The sequence below is a fragment of the Lasioglossum baleicum genome, chromosome 13 (genome assembly GCF_051020765.1).
Source record: "Lasioglossum baleicum chromosome 13, iyLasBale1, whole genome shotgun sequence".
In the NCBI taxonomy this organism is placed as follows: Eukaryota; Metazoa; Arthropoda; class Insecta; order Hymenoptera; family Halictidae; genus Lasioglossum; species Lasioglossum baleicum.
Genome location: NC_134941.1, coordinates 12,280,118 through 12,298,106, shown reverse-complemented (window position 1 = coordinate 12,298,106; position 17,989 = coordinate 12,280,118). Strand labels below are relative to the sequence as shown.

Here is a 17,989-nt window from a genome sequence, read left to right as displayed (position 1 = left end):
GACTGACCCTGCAGCAGCCGTGTTCTAGCGAGCGCTTTAGGTAAAACCGGGGCCCCCCCATAGCCGATCGCTAATCTCTCTCTATTCGCCCTCTTTCCCGCGGAAGATCGAGTTGCCGCAAGTTTTTTCTGAGAAAACTCGACGCGACTCGTCTCGTCTCATCCTGTCTCGTCTCGTCTCGTCTCTTCTTGTTTCGACTCGACTCGCAGGCCAGTCGGACGAGCGTGTCCGTTTGCTCCTCTTCGAGGAACGGATCAAATCCCACGACGGAAGCAGACGGACGTTGAGTTCGCCGTGGAAAACGTTTTGAACGATCCCGAACCCCTCGGACTATCGCTTCCCTCGCATCTGGCGCGATCAGACGTTTTTTATTGTTCTTCTTTGTAGTCTTATCAGCTGGTCTCGCGAGTAGACTGCAGAATTTTTATGCAAAATAATCTTTTAATCGATTCCAAGGAACACGCAAGTTAAATTGTATTCCTTCTTTTCAGAAAACTTTATTTGTCTGACTCGTTATTCGATAATTTTGTAAGATTTCGGTCTTGTTATACTGGTTGGGAAAAGGCACACTGAATAGACCGATGATTCACGGTTTCTATCAGGATCTAGAGATCGCTGAGACCGACGAATCTTGAGTTGACGACCAGATCACGTACCGACTGGCTTCGACGACGATTCGTAAGGTGAGAACTAGAGAGACGAGGCAAAGAACATCGATCGCGAGAAATTAAAGGTGGTCGAGTTGTGTGAATCATTCGCGGTGTATTTCGAATACTCGAGCAGCCGCCCCCGTTGATCCAGCATCGATCCCCGCGATATCTGTATCGAGAACTTTGTTGTCGAATCGCGATGATCTCTGTGGGAACCGTGGCCAGTTCAATTTCACTCTATTTTGTATTAACCCTTTGCACTTGACAATGAATAATTGCTAGACTATTTCTATGAATGAAATATGAATTCAGCTCTTCTGTTGATAATTTTTACATTTTAAATGCATATAAAATCCCTAATTCTCATTTTCGTGTCCTTTTAAAAGGGACATTAGAGTTGCTAATTCGATTTACAATATCTTGCATCTTTTACAAAATTGCTGCACCATTATTTAAAATGTTGTTTACATAAATACATCGGTATCTAGTCAATTACTAAACATTTAAATATTGTATGAGTAAAATTTCAGAAATCATAGGGAAATATTCTAGCCAGGAAGAAATGTTGAATTTTCCAGTTAAAGTAGCTCCGAGTGCAAAGGGTTAATGAAACGCGAACGACGACCAAAGTGTTGACCGAATTTGTTAAGGATTTATGCGTCTATCGAAAGTGAACAGTCCACGGTTCCCGCGCGGTAACCAGACCACGAGATTATGGGAAATGCTGGGTGAACGGTCGACCGTCGGTCCATCGTATCGCTGGAAACAGTTTTAAAACGGGAACGTCGCACCGAAGCGTACAACGTAATAATTTTTGTTAATCTCGTTTCTCGACGGCACCCTCGACGCCGTTCCCTTCTTCTTTCTCTCTTTCTTCCCCTCCGTTAACCTTTTTTATCTCTTTTTATTGTTTTCTTCGAGTTTCCCTTTGCTCCTTCACCTCCTTTTCTTTCGCTCTCCTTCTGCATCGTTGTGTGCGATGATCGTTTGAAAATGATCGCACCAACGATCGCAGAAAATCACAGAGAACGAACGAGTTCGTGTGAAACGAGAAATGGATATATATATATTATATGTATACTGTAATAATCGATTATTACACGACTGAACGATCTTTCTCAAAGAGAAACATCGTCTGTTCGCGGGCCACGCTCGCGGATTATAATTTATTTCTGCTATTGAGCAACGGTTCTTATTTTTATGTTATTATTATATTATATTATTATTAATATTATTATTATTATTATTGTCATTATTATCGCTTACTACTATTATCATCACTATTATCGGTAGTTAGATGTATCATCACGTTCTCCATCCCCCATCTTTTTATTTTCACGCTTCTCATGTCCATGTACGTTATTTTATGTTTGTTATTTAATTATCGTGATTGTTACGACATTTGTTAATTTATTATTTAAGATTTTAATAATAAAAGTGAACACTGAAACACTCGTCGCTTTTACGCTCGAGGATTTAATCCTTCTTCTTTTTCCCGTCTCTCTTTGTCGATCGTGTTTCTGATCGATGTCACGACGAGTTTCCTTATTTCTATTGTCGAAAGATGCTGTAGTGAATAATTCTTTGAATTGTTTTTTACCGAGAAGAATTTTTATTTTAAAGGGAAATTGAACGTAGACATTTGTGTCAGTGTTCCCGCAGAAGTTAACGGAAAAGCGGAAAAATTCCCGCTTCTGATAAACGTTACAACACTTTTATCGTACACTCGCCTTCTTATCAAACAGCTTAACGTCTGCCATTCAGACTGTACACATGCACTCTGATAACTGTGCTGCGAATTTTATGCATTCATGACAAGAATGAGAAAGTGAGATGTGCAAAAGCAAAACATAAAAAGGAGCTGACAATTTTTAATTGACAAAAGACGAGTACAAAAATGGTCAAGATTGCAGCAGGATCATTTTTGTCATGAACAAAATGTACTGATGAACGAGCGAATGTTACGTTAACAGTTACTGGCAGTCAACAAAATAAATCTCAATAATTTATTTACAAACGAAAACATATTACAAACATGCCCGGCATAACGTTTCGTCGTCGGTATAAAAATCCTAATCGATAACCTCTAGTAAAACAATGTATGAACACAAGCATTAGCACAATCGTGAACAAAAGCGTGAGCACATTAAAGTACACAGCTTTCGATTATACAGGTACATAAACGAACAGAAAATGAACATTAAATGCAAAACAATAAAAACATTCACAGAATCGTAACTGCGCTGACGCCTTTGTTCGCAACTCTATGTACAAGAAAAAATAATCGATCACTCGATAAATCCCGGACTAGATCGAACACCGGCAGTAATTAAAAATGCGTCGCTCGTTTTTCCAGATGGCCGTCCAGAAACGTCAACGAGAGGAGACAAGAAAAATCAGTCACTCAATGTCTCGCCTCTCTGAACAATCTCCAAAATTCGGTACCTCAAAATCCATAGATCCTCAACTCCGAACTCTTTGGAACAGTATTTACAGCACCTAAATTTTCTCTTCCAGGTGAATCGTAAGCTAAACTCCCGAAGAAACATCTTTGAGGTCGACCATCGGCTTCTCTTCAGCAGTCGGAGGCTCCTTCTTCCTCCTGTACATCTCCTCGATCTCCGCCAAGGTCTTTCCCTTGGTTTCCGGCAGGAAGAATTGCACAAACAGTGTCCCAGCAAGGGACATCACGGTGAAGAACACGAAAACCCCGTGTCTACCCATGCAGGCAACCATATCCGGGTAAGTCTTCACGGTGATAGAGCTGAAGATGTATCCGATGCAAGACGTGAGTCCTGTGAGTACTTCTTTGACTTCGGCAGGGTAAATCTCGCCTAACATGGCGAACGGGACAACCAAGAAGCCTAGAGTGCTAGCAAAAATGTATCCCAATACACAGACGACAGGGATCAGGCCTCTATCATTGACGACGTAACCTCTGTCTTCAAGTATCAAATAGATAGAGAGAATCGCCATGAAGATCGTCATCGCGGAACCGGAAATGATCGAAGGAATTCTTCGTCCGAACCTTCCAGACACTGCAGCGACCAGTACAGTGCCTACCAATCTGGTGAGTCCTATCAGAACCGCGCCTAAGTAAGAATCTATCGTGATCCCGGCACTCTTTATGATGTCCACCGCGTAGTATACCACGACGAAGATACCGGAGAACTGCTGGAAGAAGAAGTAGGCGAGCATGATCGCGAACGGCACCACCGCGTTCCTTTTCAACAGGTGCTTCATCAGGTTCTGCTTCTTGTTCTGCGAACGTTGCCGTAGCTCCTGCTGTTGGTCCGACGTGGGAGACGCGTTTTTTGGAATGCCGCGGAATCTCTTCAGGGTCTCGAGCGCCTCGTCTAGACGACCTCGGTCCCGCAACCAGATCGGGGTTTCTGGGACGACGACCAAGGTCACCGCCGCCGAGACCAAAGGAAACAGGGCGCACATCAGAGCCACCAGTCGCCAGTTGTCCTTTGCCGCAGAAAAAAAAGTATCGTCAATCATGCTAGTTCGCAGATCGTAATTAAACCCGGTGGGTACGGATTTTCGAGTCTGACCCCTTAACCCTTTGCACTCGGAGATATTTTAACTTGGGAATTAAACATTTCTTCGGAGTAGACTGCGAATTTTTATGCGTTTATCAAAGAATTGGGTGAAATGTAGAACGGTAAAAGATTAGACAAATCTAGGAATATTGTTATAATGTTTTCAATGGAAAAAATCTATTAGGCGATGAAATCAATTCTTATTTAACTCCTACTACCCGCAATCGTTGCAAACCATTTTTATTTTGAATGAAGATCCACAATCTAGTGCCGACCTAGAATATTTCCATTCCCTATGATTTTTGAAACTTTTGGTTATGAAATTGAAATATATTTTAACTTGGTAATTAAACATTTCTTCGGAGTAGACTGCGAATTTTTATGCGTTTATCAAAGAATTGGGTGAAATGTAGAACGGTAAAAGATTAGACAAATCTACGAATATCGTTATAATGTTTTCAATGGAAAAAATTTATTAGGCGATGAAATCAATTCTTATTTAACTCATACTACCCGCAATCGTTGCAAACCATTTTTATTTTGCATGAAGATCCACAGTCTAGTGCCAACCTAGAATATTTCCATTCCCTATGATTTTTGAAACTTTTGGTTATGAAATTGGTGTAATACCTCATACGATATCTAAATGTTTAGTAATTGATTGGATATTGTAAATAATGGTACAGGAATTGGCTGCTCTTTACTTGCCGGGCTCAAAATTTGTGCCTTTCTCCTATAAAGTACTATGTATTTGGTATGTAATCCAGTTGTTTTGTACCCGGGGCGACTGCAGATCGAAGTCTCAATCCTGTAGGATCAATGGTTCAGGAGTTATGCTTGCTTAAAGTTGAGCAATCTGCAGTATTTTTGACAAATAAGAGCGCCGCCATATTAGTTTATAGTGAAGAACCGCCGGTCCTTCCCGCCCCATCCCCGACCTAATCACCAATCAACTAATTATTCTGCTCGATAAGCGGCGCGCGACCGTCACTACAAACCAATATGGCGGCGGCCTTACCTGTCAAAAACACTGCAGATTGCTAAACTTTAAGCAAGCATAACTCTTGAACCATTCATCCTACAGGATCGAAACTTCGAAATTTGCCGCCCCGGCTGCAAATCACAAACACATCTACTATAATTTATTGGAGAAAGGCACAAATTTTGAGTCCGGTAAAGTAAAGTTTACCCCAGAAATTTTGTAGCTGCGCCTCGGAATCACCATTCGAGTGCTAAGGGTTAAATTTGAGTGTTCGAAGTGTTCTCAGCTTGTTCTCAGCTTGTTCTCAGCTTGTTCTCTTTACCTTGAAGATATAGCCGAAGACATAGACAATGAGGACCCCGATAGCGATAGATATGCTGGCCCAAGTGACCATGGTGGGTCTCCAAGCCGGCGAGGCGACTTCCGCGCAGTAGACAGTGGCCGGTACCGAGGCGGAACCGGTCGCGATACCGGAAATTATTCTGCCAACGAGGATCTGCTCGTACGTTCCGGCGAAGTATATGACGAGCCAGCCGGCAAGTGAGAGAACGGACGTTATCAGCAGACTCAGTTTCCTTCCGCGTCTCATCGTGTAACTGGAGAGAATGCAGCCCAGAGGAATTCCCAGCGCTGTCACGGTCGCTGTGAACGAATAATTGCACTGTCAGTCGCACGGTAAATTGTCCTCTCCGTCATCTCCCATGTCAATAGCCTAGATATCATTCTTTTATCTTTTTGAAGTGAAACTTCTTTGCTGAGGGGGCTACAATTTTCTAGCGTTACGAAAGTGACGAAATTTCGCGAATAATCTCGATTAGTTTGACAAGCAACATTTTCATAATTAATTTACTAACTTTAAAGACTTCATTGGTGAACTTCTAAGATTGTAGAATGTATAATGAAGCCTTAGCTACATTCCCTTTCCAAAGAAAGAGACATAGTTCATGGCATTCCCCATACGCTCTCCTTCTTTGCGTCGCAAATTTTGATCGTTCATTATTTTCTTCCATGTTGCATGATTTTCTATGATTCTATCATTGAAACAATTGGCTTGTGATAGCTAAAATATGATATAAATATTCTTGACTCAATTTTGTCTAAACGTCTTGCAAATACTGCATCGAGAGTTGTTCCTGGTCTTATTGTCGCTTCATTAGGATTATTCACCATTTCCAATCTTAATTTACTTCTAAACATTACTAGACTGCTAGAAGTTTCACTTCTGTCGCGCGTGGTTTTCCACGCGTATGTTTTTCATCATTATCTACGATCATCTCATAATTCTTGACAGTCAAGTTCTTAACAGATTTCCAACAGCACCACAAGGGTGAAATCAAGAATTCTGAAACTCTCGGTAAGAATGCAGTGGAATTTCCACTTGCATGAATTCGCGAGAGTGCACTGTCAGGCGAGGGTTTAAATTCTAGCCAGAGGTGGACATTATTTGGCGAAAAAATATTTGAAATACTATTTATTTAATATTTTAGATTTTATTTTCCTTGAAGAAAATAGTATTTTATTTGAACAATCTGAACCTCGAAATGAAATATTTCTATTTGAACAATCTGAACCTCGAAATAAAATACTTCTATTTGAACAATCTGAACCTCGAAATAAAATATTTCTATTTTAACAATTTCATCCACAAAATAAAATATTTCTGTTTTAATAATCTGAAATAATATTTTAAAATATTTTCTCGGTAAAAATGCAGGTGGGATTTCCACTTTCATGAATGAATTCAAGATTTAAAATAATAAACAGCACTCACCTATCCAATTAGCTTGTACACTATTCACTTTCACATCGCTCGTGGACTCTTGGAGTGGTCCAAGCGCCACAGCACTGTAACCGAACGCCATAGAAGGTCCCAGCACGGAGGTGTTTACGCAAATTGCCATGAGTATCTGCAAGAAAGCACATATTAATTTCTCCGAATTTTGTATAATGTCGTGTTCGTAGTCTCGAATCACTTCACAACGAAATTCTTCCTCGAAACAAAGTGATAATTGCACTAATCGCAGTCTATAAACGCAAATTCACTGTAAATCTTAATTGCCTGCTTAAACACTGTGCAATCAACGCGAAAAAGACTCAACCCATTTCCCTCTGGAAACATTACTTAAGATGATCATCTCTTATCACGTCAGTTACTTAACGCGATAAAATCATTGGTTGTTCCTCGATTGTGGCGATAACCAGCCGAAGGTCTGTCAACAATGCGATGGCATAAATCATCGGAGTGCGGTCACTTTGTACGACGATTTTTTACGATGATCGCGGGAAGAGCTTGAATTCAGAAACGAACTTCTATAGTAATTTATTCGTATGGGGAACCTTGAGGTTAAGTTGTCGTAAGCTCTTCAGGTACTCGCGCAACGCGTTGACATTTCCATGTTACATAAAGCTCCTCGGTCTCTCGTAACCCTCGAGAATCCGCCTCCGAACCAGCAATTATCGTCATTATAATTGTTAATCAGCGATCGACCGTTGAGAAATCAACAGAGACGCGCTCGCGAGACGATTACGAACAAAGGGGCGCACTTAGCTTCGATGAGTCGTCTTTTGTGCTAGAAAAATTGAGAGAATCCTGGATCCGATGAATTACGAGCGGAAATTTTTTTGAACACCTTTCGATCCACTGTGCGATTCGTATCTGTAGTTCGATCGCTCGCGATTTTCTCTCGGAGTGAAGTTGAACCAGATAGCAATCTCGATTTTAAACAATGTTGCTGATTGCGGTAACCGAGCGTTAATGGGTCAGATATTATCATTAAAATGATCATTGGAGTTCGTGTTTTTTAGCTGCTGAACGACTCCGAATTATTACAGTTGATAATTGCGCCCGTAATTATGAAAACATTATTTTAAACTAAGTGAATTCCTTTTCCTTGAAGTAGGAAAAATAAATATCCTTTTCCTTGAAATAGGAAAAATGAATATCCTTTTCGTTGAAATAGGAAAAATGAATATCCTTTTCCTGAAATAGGAAAAATATGAATATCCCTTTCCTTGAAATAGGAAATATGAATATCCTCTTCCTTGAAATAGGAAAACTGGATATCCTTTTCCTTGAAATAGGAAAAACGAATATCCTTCTCCTTGAAATAGGAAAAACGAATATTCTTTTCCTTGAAATAGGAAAAATGAATATCCTTTTCCTTGAAATAGGAAAAATGAATATCCTTCTCCTTGAAATAGGAAAAATGGATATCCTTCTCCTTGAAATATCTCAAAACAAGAAATATGTGTACGACACTTAGACCGCTTCCATAATTACGTGCACAATTGTCCTCCAAGTTACGAGAGAACAAGGTACAAGGAACGCGAAAGAACCACAGGATTCTTCAATGATACTTCGGTAGAGAAAAAAAACGAACGAATAGAAAGGACTGGCGTTCAATCAATCCAAGTGACTTTTTCCCCCGAACAACCCTCTCTGCCTAACGTTAGGCCTCCTCTTCTTTGACCAATATCGAAACCGGTTTTGGAGGATCGATCCTCGGCCCGAGAAGACGAGCAACACGCTCGAGGAATAATTAAATTAAGCCTTGAAGTGTCACCGAGCGGTTTACGTAAAGCTGCGTTAAGCGTTCGATAATATCACACGGTGTGTTTCGAGTTACGCAAATCTTTCTAATAAGACCGTGACCGGCCTCTATCTCTGCAATTCACCGCACATTTCTCTCGTTATCTTCCACTAATACCTCTTTATCGCTCCTCGGGAATCCGTATTAATCTCTGGAGACAAGAAGCTGAATTCCTTTGTCTAACATCATATCGAAATTCAGCCTTGAATAATTTATCTATATTCAGTTCTTGGCTTTTGTTCGAAACTCCCAACACCTGGTACATTATTTCATTTAATTAATTAATGAAGAGAGAGTCTACCCCCTTCCATTTCTCTCGGTTTATCACGACATCGGGAATCGATCCAGGACGCCGCCAACGATTTTCGAGAAACAAAGACAGCGATCAAACGCCGTCATTATGCAAATGATACGAGCAGGGAAGAAGCATTACGCGTGATTAGTGGCAGGAATTAAGCGTCTCGTATGTGTAATTTATTGACCACATAACCGACCAGTCATTAGATTCTTTCTTCTGGTTTTTTTTACGTAAGAGACAGCTCGATCCTCGTTCCCGATCGTCGACAATACCTAGATCGTGACGCTATCTTAAGTATGGTCTGAAACAACTCGCCCTCACCACTCGAACAGTCTATGATCGTACGATTAGAATGCTTGAGATTCTTCGGTCGGCTCCGAGAGAATCCTTTGAACAATATTTACACTAACGAGCATAACTGATTCAACACACTTTAAATCAGAATAACTTTTTTATGTATGGACCAAACGACTTCAATTTCTCTGTCAGGCTAGAAGAATTAGTTTAGTAAATGACGTCCAAAAAATATTTTGAGAAAATGCATTTGATCGGAATTGCGGGAAACAATTGTAAAAATTGATTTTTACTACCTTTTTAGCTGAGCCAATAACGAAAATTTAAAAGATCGTATAAATAATATAGGCTCTGAAAATTTCATTGAAATTGGTTGACTGGTTTACGAGTTATAAACAATCAAAAGTGGTAAATCTTGAAAACCTGGCGAAATTGCAATTTTTACCATTTTCGATCGATTATAACTCGTAAACCAATTAACCAATTTCAATGAAATTTTCAGAGCGTATATCATTTATACGATCTTTTAAATTTTCGTTATTGGCCCAGCTAAAAAAGCAGTAAAATTTTTTCAAAATATTAGGTTAGGGAAAAAGAAATCCATCATTTTTCCGCTTGAGATAACGTAAAAATAATGGATTTCTTTTCCCCAACCTAATATTTCTTAGACGTCATTTACTAAACTAATTCTTCCAGCCTTACAGAGAAATTGAAGTCGTTTGGTCCATTCATAAAAAAGTTATTCTGATTTAAATTGTGTTGAGTCAGTGATGCATGTTAGTGTATCTCTGGTGGCCGATTATCGCTGGATTCAGAATTACCGTTCCGCGGATTTCTCATGCAAGTGGGACAGCGTGTGCGGAATTTATGCACCTGCTAACTGAATCATTTGTTTCTTTACATTAACGAATGTAAATAACGATTCCCTCGAAACAAATTGGAGACTCGAGATTTCTACGAGCATCGAATTGTGAAACAGTCAAAGTTCACAGCTATTTACAGTAACAATATCGCGAGCCGATATTAATTCAATCGCTTCCACGACAGAGAAATCATAATTTATTGGGTTCTCATTCGCAAAAATGAACGTTTCAACCAAGTGTTTTGTGCTCGAAGTTATAGATAACCCATTGTCACCTAATACATAATATCTAACAGCTGTTAACGTTCACCAGCTAACGACGAACGAAAATACAGTGCAGCGTTTGAACAAGTGTCTAACCAGAATATAGGGACTTTGAAGTCGCGTGGGATCACATTTTGATAATTGTGGTCAAAATTATGAAACTGATCTAAATGATATATTTCTTGTTTGTTCATAAACTCATTTTTTAAAAATTTTCACTGAGACCACTTTCATAATTATGGGCACAATTGTCGTTTCTTTTTACCTGATAGGTGACTCCTTTCTTCTCGCGCCGCTTCCGCTCCTCCACATCGAGCTCCATCTGTGAATTAACATTGAAAAAACGCAGTTGAAATTAATCGATAATACTATGTATCGCTGGGAGTTCGTTCTCATTTCCTCGACGATAACTTCTTGCGAAACCGCGCGATGTCTTTTTAGCGTTCGGAGTTAAAAACCGCGATAACGATCCACGAGGTTTCCTAATAGCTGGACCACGTGCTCCCGGATACCCAAGCAGAAAACAATTGCACAGCCTTTTCGCCGTCGTCTCGAGACTGAATTTCAGAACAGAAAACAACTGAGATAAGCAACCGAATGTGAATGTCAAAATACGCGGAGAAATGAGTCACTGTCTCTTGACAAAACATGTTCTACGTTCTCATCCAATCCCCGTCCTCGTAGAACGATCTACAGTGGCTTCTGTCAACTTGTTAGACGTGTCGTGCGAGTTTCTAGAAATCTATCACGCGGAAGAAGATACTAACACATTTCTAATGAATCCGGGTCTAGCAGAACACAAATATGCTCGTAATTATGAAAGCGATCTAAGTCATATATTATTTCTTGTTTGATATTAACACGAAATGAATTCTACATTTTCACTTAGACCACTTTCATAATTATCTGCACAAACAGTCTCTGCAAACATGTTTGTCTTTCATTAATAGACTGCGGATTTGAAGCATTTATGACTAGACTGCGGATTTGAAGTATTCATGACTAGACTGCGGATCTTTATGCAAAATAAAAAATGTTTGCATTGATTGCGAGACACAGGAGCCAAATAAAAATTTCATTCTTTTCTTGATTATCATGTTACTGTGAAACTAATACTTTATGGCTGTAAATCTTTTTAATACCTCCACTGTTTTAAATTATACGTATCCATTTTTGTCATAATGTTAAAAATGTTAAAAATAATCATGGACATCAATGTATTCGTTTCGGCTTAATAGGATAATTAAAAATACAATTTTTATTTAGCTCCTGTGTCCTGCAATCAACACGAACATTTATTTTGCGTAAAGATCCGCAGTCTACTCATTAAATAGTGCAGAAGCAGAATAATTTATCACTGTCATTTCAAGTCGACTTATCGTTCACATTCATGGTTGATCATGTCCGCAGCGCCACAAAATTCCATAATAAACGGATTAGGGCTACGATGATAAAGCCACGAGTGCCGCTGATTTTTCAACAGGTGGGAGTATTTGATAATGAGTTACCTTGGTGTCGGGATGGTTCTCCGCGTGCCCGTTCGCCTTGTTCATTCCCTGTACGATGCTCATCTTAAATCCTCGGTGGAATTTTCTGAGCACGCGTCAGAGTATTCGGACAATTGGTGATCGAGTTATCGCTCCAGCTTTTATCTCTGTTTCTTTTATAGTCTGAACACCAGTTTCGATCGAGTACTCGACGGCGTGCGTCTCGCCCTTTCCTCGAATTTTTCCCGCGCCGCGATAAGGCCTAATCCAGCCTAGCGTGTTATTTTTTCCCGTTTTGTTTCCTGTCACCGGCGTTAATACCACTCGCTTGATAAATGTTTCTTTCACTTTTCAGAGTGCATCGAGTTCCTCCCACTGCAGTATCTCCCACAAGCCGAACAAGAACACGGTCAGCATGTATTCACTGAAGTGACCGAACAAAATCTTTTTCCAGATCGGCCAGTGATCATTTATGAAGGCCAGACTGCTCTCAAACTGATACGGAGACTCCTGAAGCACTGTCTCCCAGGAATCTGCGAAAAGAATGCGTTAGAATCCTGTACAATACATCGTATCCATCCTTCAAGTCGTACTTCTATCTCCTAACCGGACGAAGTCACTGAAAATCATCATAATGACTTCTAATAGACAGCGAATTGTTATGCATTTATAGTAAAATGGAGTAGATGAAATTCAGAATTGTTGGAGAACTTTACTAATCGAAGATGTCAATATTTCTCCTCTATTAAAATCATTAAGGGAAGAAATAACATTCAATCTAGTTTCGATTTTTTGCAATCGATGCGGACAATTTTTATTTTGCATAAAATTCCGCGTTGAAATTCATCGTACCGATCTGAATAATTGCTGAAATTGTTTCTGACCTAGCATTGAATTCTTTCGTTCCACAGTTCAGTTATAGTTATGTTTAATGCAGTTGCAAAAATTGAATAAGTGAAACATTTACGATGTGTTATACAATTTTTGTAGACGAATTTGAAGAAAGTGGAGCAGAATAGTATCTTATTCCCCGTGGTAGTAGCCTTTTTAAAATAAATTAAAATCGTACTAAATTCTGTCATATTTCATATCCCAGCATTTCTTAAAAATGTTCAAAAGCTATAATTGCATAAACATCCGCAGTCTAACGATCACTTTACATAATTCTCAACTTCCACCAATTACTTTGCCACTTCACTGCGAAAATTCTTTCAATAATTAGAAAACGAATCACTCACGGTCCATATACTCCTTCCGAATGTTCCTCTGGAACTCGTCTGAGCTCAACGATCTCTCTATCAATCTCCATGGATCGTGACGCCTTCGATTTCGCAAGTGAAAACCACTGGCGGAGTCGTTGACCGAAAAATCCACGCGACAATTTCGACTCCCCAATTATCGTTTCGTAACAACGAGAACAATATGTTTCAGCAGGGTTTCGTTTTTCTAAGGTGCACCGTCGACGAACGATCTCCCGGTTGGTCCAGTTTCGACGGTAAAAGGTGCACTCGGTGTGCTGTGCAGCCGGCAGAACTGCCACTCGGAGACTCGTTACTCACTGAATGCAAGTCCGGTTTTATCTACCACGGCCGGCGCTTGTTGCCGATCGTATCGGGGACCATTCGCATCCGATATTCCGCGGACGAACGCGGCAGATCCACGGGAAACGCGAATCGATCGTGGATCGAGACCAATCGCGAGGTTTCGACTAATTGTGTCGACAGACAACGCCGCCGGTGACGTTTTCGAGAATCTAATCTCGCGATTATGCGAGAGATCATAAGCTTTCGGATGTTTTGATAGTTTTGCTCGGGGAACCTCGCAGACGTCGATCGTACACTGCTGCGTAAAAGCGACTAACTGGTCTTCAAGTCGCTGGTTAGAAAGGTAGAGAGACATTTACAGGGCATTTATACAATAAAGGTCCCTTTCAATATGGCTGCCAAATTGGGAATACCCGCGAGACCCAGGCTCGCACCGCACCTTTAGGAAATCCCAGGAAATTAGGGGTAGACACGTTTCCAGGATTGCAAGGGCCATTCGGCTTCTCATTTCTCGATAATTCAAACACGGTGGTTTTCACTAGTCAAAAGCGCTAGATGAAAGATCGATCTGGGGCGCTATCTGCCTCAAAAGTCCTATTTTTTCGTTTACGAGGCGTAATTTGCATTATTCAGCTATTTTCGTAGCTAAATTCGCAGTCGTATGCTTCCGAATAATGCAAATTACGCTCCGTAAACGAAACTACTTTTGAGGTAGCCTAATACAAACACGGGGTTTTTCACTAGTCCGCAAACGGAAAAATAGGACTTTTGAGGCAGATAGCGCCCTAGATCGATCTTATATCTAGCGTTTTTGACTTGTGAAAACTCCCGTGTTTGAATTATCGAGAAATGAGAAGGCGAATCCCGCACCCTTGCAATCTTGGAAACGAGTCCTGCAGTGATTTCTATTTTCGTAGGAGGCTTTGGTGGAATGGATGCTAAATATTTTCATTGTCGATGCTACTGTATACATTTTTTTTTATTTATTTTATAAGAATATTCAACTGCATTGTCAGACATTTTCATTGTTTCTGCGATTTTTCAAGAGTTCTTTGTTCCTGCGAGACGTTTAAGCCACTTTTTGAGGGACAATTGTCTGACGATGCACTCTGACTCGTCACTACCGGAAGCAAGTGTTGCATCAGTGAGGATTATCGTATTTATGCGAACAGACCTTGAGTCATATGTCATAGGATAGTGTCTGGTCGGTGTCTTTTGGGGATCAGTAGCACGTGTGTGTGTGTGTTGAATCGCGTTGGATTAAAATGATGAAGATGTAAATACATTAATCATCTCTCGAATCACTTCTTTTCTTAGCTGTGACGAGCTATTTTAGAAACTTCCTGCACACTGTCCATTCGTTTCGATTTGAACAAGCCTCTATGCAGCCTTGAAAATAATTAATATATATTTAGCATTAAACAGTGGCGAGATTAAAATGTAGATCTTGCACCGTATGAGATCACCTTCGTATTTTAATAATCGTACGTTAAACAATGTTAAAAGAAGATGATACATTGACTGAAAAAGAAGATCTCAAGATGTTGTTAATGAAACTGTTTGATCGTGCATCGGTCATCGTTCCGTTGAATTCGCAATTTGATTTCAACTCTGCGATCTTGTCCAGGGGCAGATGGAACAATACGGTTTAATTAACTAAAACGAGAGCCACGCTCGGCTCCAATTGAATAATTGCTCGGTGACAGTCAGCCGGCATAAATCAGTTTATTTCCACGAAAGTTCTACGTCATTTCGCATTGATCCTTAATTAGATCTTGAGTTATTTATTTATATATTTGCAGTTTATTTCAGTGGTCGCATTAACAGCGAGATCATTAGCGACTACATGGTTTACACTTGCTTGTAATATATTTAGACATGTAATTTGATCGATGGATTTAAAGAAGAGGAGGACGTTTCTGCTGTAATAATCCCAATTGCTGTACATCAATGCTGGGCATATTTGTCTCAATTGAGACAAAATCGTCCCCACCACCGTAGCGAGGACTCACTGTCCCCTTCCAGTAAGCGCTGTAATGGTGGGACGACGAAAACAGGAAACAGGAAAGTGCGCTCTTCACGGAAGAAACGTTGGTGGGGGAAGCAAGCGTTTGAGGGGTCCCAAACTAGGGCCAGTGCCGCCAGATCGGGGAAATCGAGGGGAATACATTTTACCCTTTCTCTGATGATCATACTAATACGTGATCATCTACGGTCTTAGTGTAGAATGTTGAATTATGCTCATGGCGCTGGAATGGGATAGTTGAAGGGGAAAAGGAGGCACTGTTTATGGCTGTTACTTTTCCGAAGCTTCGAAGGATTCGAAAGAACGAAGGGAACTTCGAAGTGCACGAAGTTTCGAAGCCTTCGAATCGTATGAAGTTGTAACTTAATCAATCTTTTAGCTATGCTGGCGTATTTTTTTCGAAATGTAGGAGTGTGTGTTCTAATTGTATCAAATATAACTCCGTTTCTTTTAATCCCCTGATAATTTACTACGGAGGTTCGTATTTCGAAGCTCCGAAAATTCGATTCTCATCACTAGACTGCGGATTTTATGCATTTATGGGAAAAACGAGTAGGTGCCATTTAAAACAGTGAAAAAGTTACAATGTCCTAATAATGCAAATCTAATGTTTTCAGCTTGTTAAAACGATTAAAGTAAGAATTAAACGTTTATCTGGCTCCAGTCTCTTGCAAATGGCACAGACAATTTTTATTTTGCATAAAAATCCACAGTCTACTCACCGCCTTCGAAGCTCTGAAGCTTCAAAATCTTCGACCTTCGAAGGAAACCAACAGCTCTAGTCCCAACCGTGCCCAGCACGGCTGTACATTATTGTCAGAAAGGGTAACGAATTTATTTGTAAAAATATAGAAAAGTGTTTTAAGGAAAAGAGAAGAAACGGGTGAGGGTGTTAGTGTGAAGAGGAAGGCGAATGCGCAATTGTTGAGTATATGCGGTAGATGGCGAGGTTTTGTTGTTCAGAGGGTTGAAGGTGATTGAATGGGACCCCACGATGGTCGGATTTCATTTCTGCGGTGGCTGTCATTAGGGTATCAATGCGGGCAACGCGAAGGAAGATCGACAGCGCCGAACACTGACCTCCCTCTACTACTCGGGTGTGTCCTTGGCCTTGAAACGAGAACGTGTTTCGGGAGATGAAAACCAACCGCCCAGGAGGAACGATAATTGCTGGCTGGCCGTCATAGAGAGAACGCGCGAGCCCACGGCTTTACTTTCGCTCCGTTACGGAATCGCGGAGAAAGGCGTGAAGGTAAGCGAAAGCATTCTCCTTGCATTTCTCTTACGGTACGGTTACAGTGGAGTAGTGAGCGTAGCGTTGAGGAGAGGGATGAGGTGATTTTTCTTTCTATGTGAACCCCTATTCTCTCGTCACCGCTCCACCATAAACAGTCGCATTTAGGGGGATATACTCGTTTCCAGGATTGCAAGAGTACGGGATGCATTTCTCAGTAGTCAAAAGCGCTAGATAAAAGACAATCTAGGCCGCAATTGCCCTAAAAATTCTATTTTTACGTTTACTGCGACATGTAGGTAGTTGTCGCAGCTTTATGCTTCCGAATAATGCAAATTACGCCTCGTAAACGTGAAAATAGAATTTTTGAGGGCGATTGCGGCTTAGACTGCTCTTTCATCTAGCGTTTTTGACTACTGAAAACCCACATCTTTGATGGCGAGAAACAAGACTACTCCTCAATTACATTGGTTTAATTAGGTACCCTTACACCTGCACGCCACATAGGATTTTCTGGATCTGCAGGATCCACGGGAACACCTGAAAAACAGAAACGATTCCTCCAAAAGTGTAGAGAATCAAATGGAATGTGCTTCTATCAGACTAAATGATTGTTGCAATGAATGATTGAAAATTGTAATTAATCGTGAAACAAAGCGGAACGGTACACCTGTGCCCTTGGCGTCTTGCACGCAGGTTGTTCCATCGACTCGATCGTAGGTGTTCGCGATCAAATTCTATTTTGAAACGTCAAGTGCAGATGCGACGATTATGCACTTCCTACTTTGTAAACCTGCACCGATAATAGCGTCGACCGGAGATCTGCACGATATTGTTCTGTTTTCATTCTGTTCTTCGTTTGTTGTACTTGATATTTGTTTCTATAAAGACTACATTATTTAGGAGACTATGTACGTATCGTAAAAATGGTTTTGTACACACATGTAGACATGTAGACGTATGCAAATGTAAAGAAAATGTCAAATAAGTGTGCGTTTATTTAATTCACAATAAGTCCTTTTGATCAGGAGCTCAAAGAATTGTTTAACTATAAACAAATTCAAAACAAAAATGTACTGTGAAAGTTTCTAACGGTTCAGTCTACATTCTCCAATCAAAAATTGTTATGAATTATTATCGAGGAGATAGTTATTAACGAATTTTCCGACAGTTTCATGTAATAACATGAAGGAGTAAGTATCAGGGGATCAGC

The 17,989-nt window shown here is 40.4% G+C and overlaps 1 protein-coding gene across 1 annotated transcript; it reads right to left on the bottom strand.

Annotated features, from left to right (window-relative positions):
- Window positions 1–340: 340 nt before the first annotated feature.
- LOC143215291 (trehalose transporter 1-like protein) lies at window positions 341–13,753 on the bottom strand. Its single transcript, XM_076437313.1, has 6 exons — window positions 13,211–13,753; window positions 11,994–12,505; window positions 10,751–10,807; window positions 6,949–7,084; window positions 5,500–5,819; window positions 341–4,121 (listed from the first exon to the last, which is right to left on the bottom strand). The coding sequence occupies exons 2-6, from the start codon at window positions 12,054–12,056 to the stop codon at window positions 3,180–3,182; spliced, it is 1,518 nt and encodes a 505-aa protein (XP_076293428.1). The 5' UTR covers window positions 12,057–12,505; window positions 13,211–13,753; the 3' UTR covers window positions 341–3,179.
- Between the last annotated feature and the right edge of the window lie 4,236 nt (window positions 13,754–17,989).

Excerpts from the sequence above, each read along its gene's own strand:
- LOC143215291 (XM_076437313.1), bottom strand. The coding sequence starts at position 12,056 with ATGAGCATCGTACAGGGAATGAACAAGGCGAACGGGCACGCGGAGAAC. Across the intron at positions 5,820-6,948 it reads TGTACAAGCTAATTGGATAG|CGACCGTGACAGCGCTGGGA; the intron begins GTGAGTGCTGTT and ends ATTCGTTCACAG. Across the intron at positions 4,122-5,499 it reads TCTTCGGCTATATCTTCAAG|GACAACTGGCGACTGGTGGC; the intron begins GTAAAGAGAACA and ends TCTGCGGCAAAG.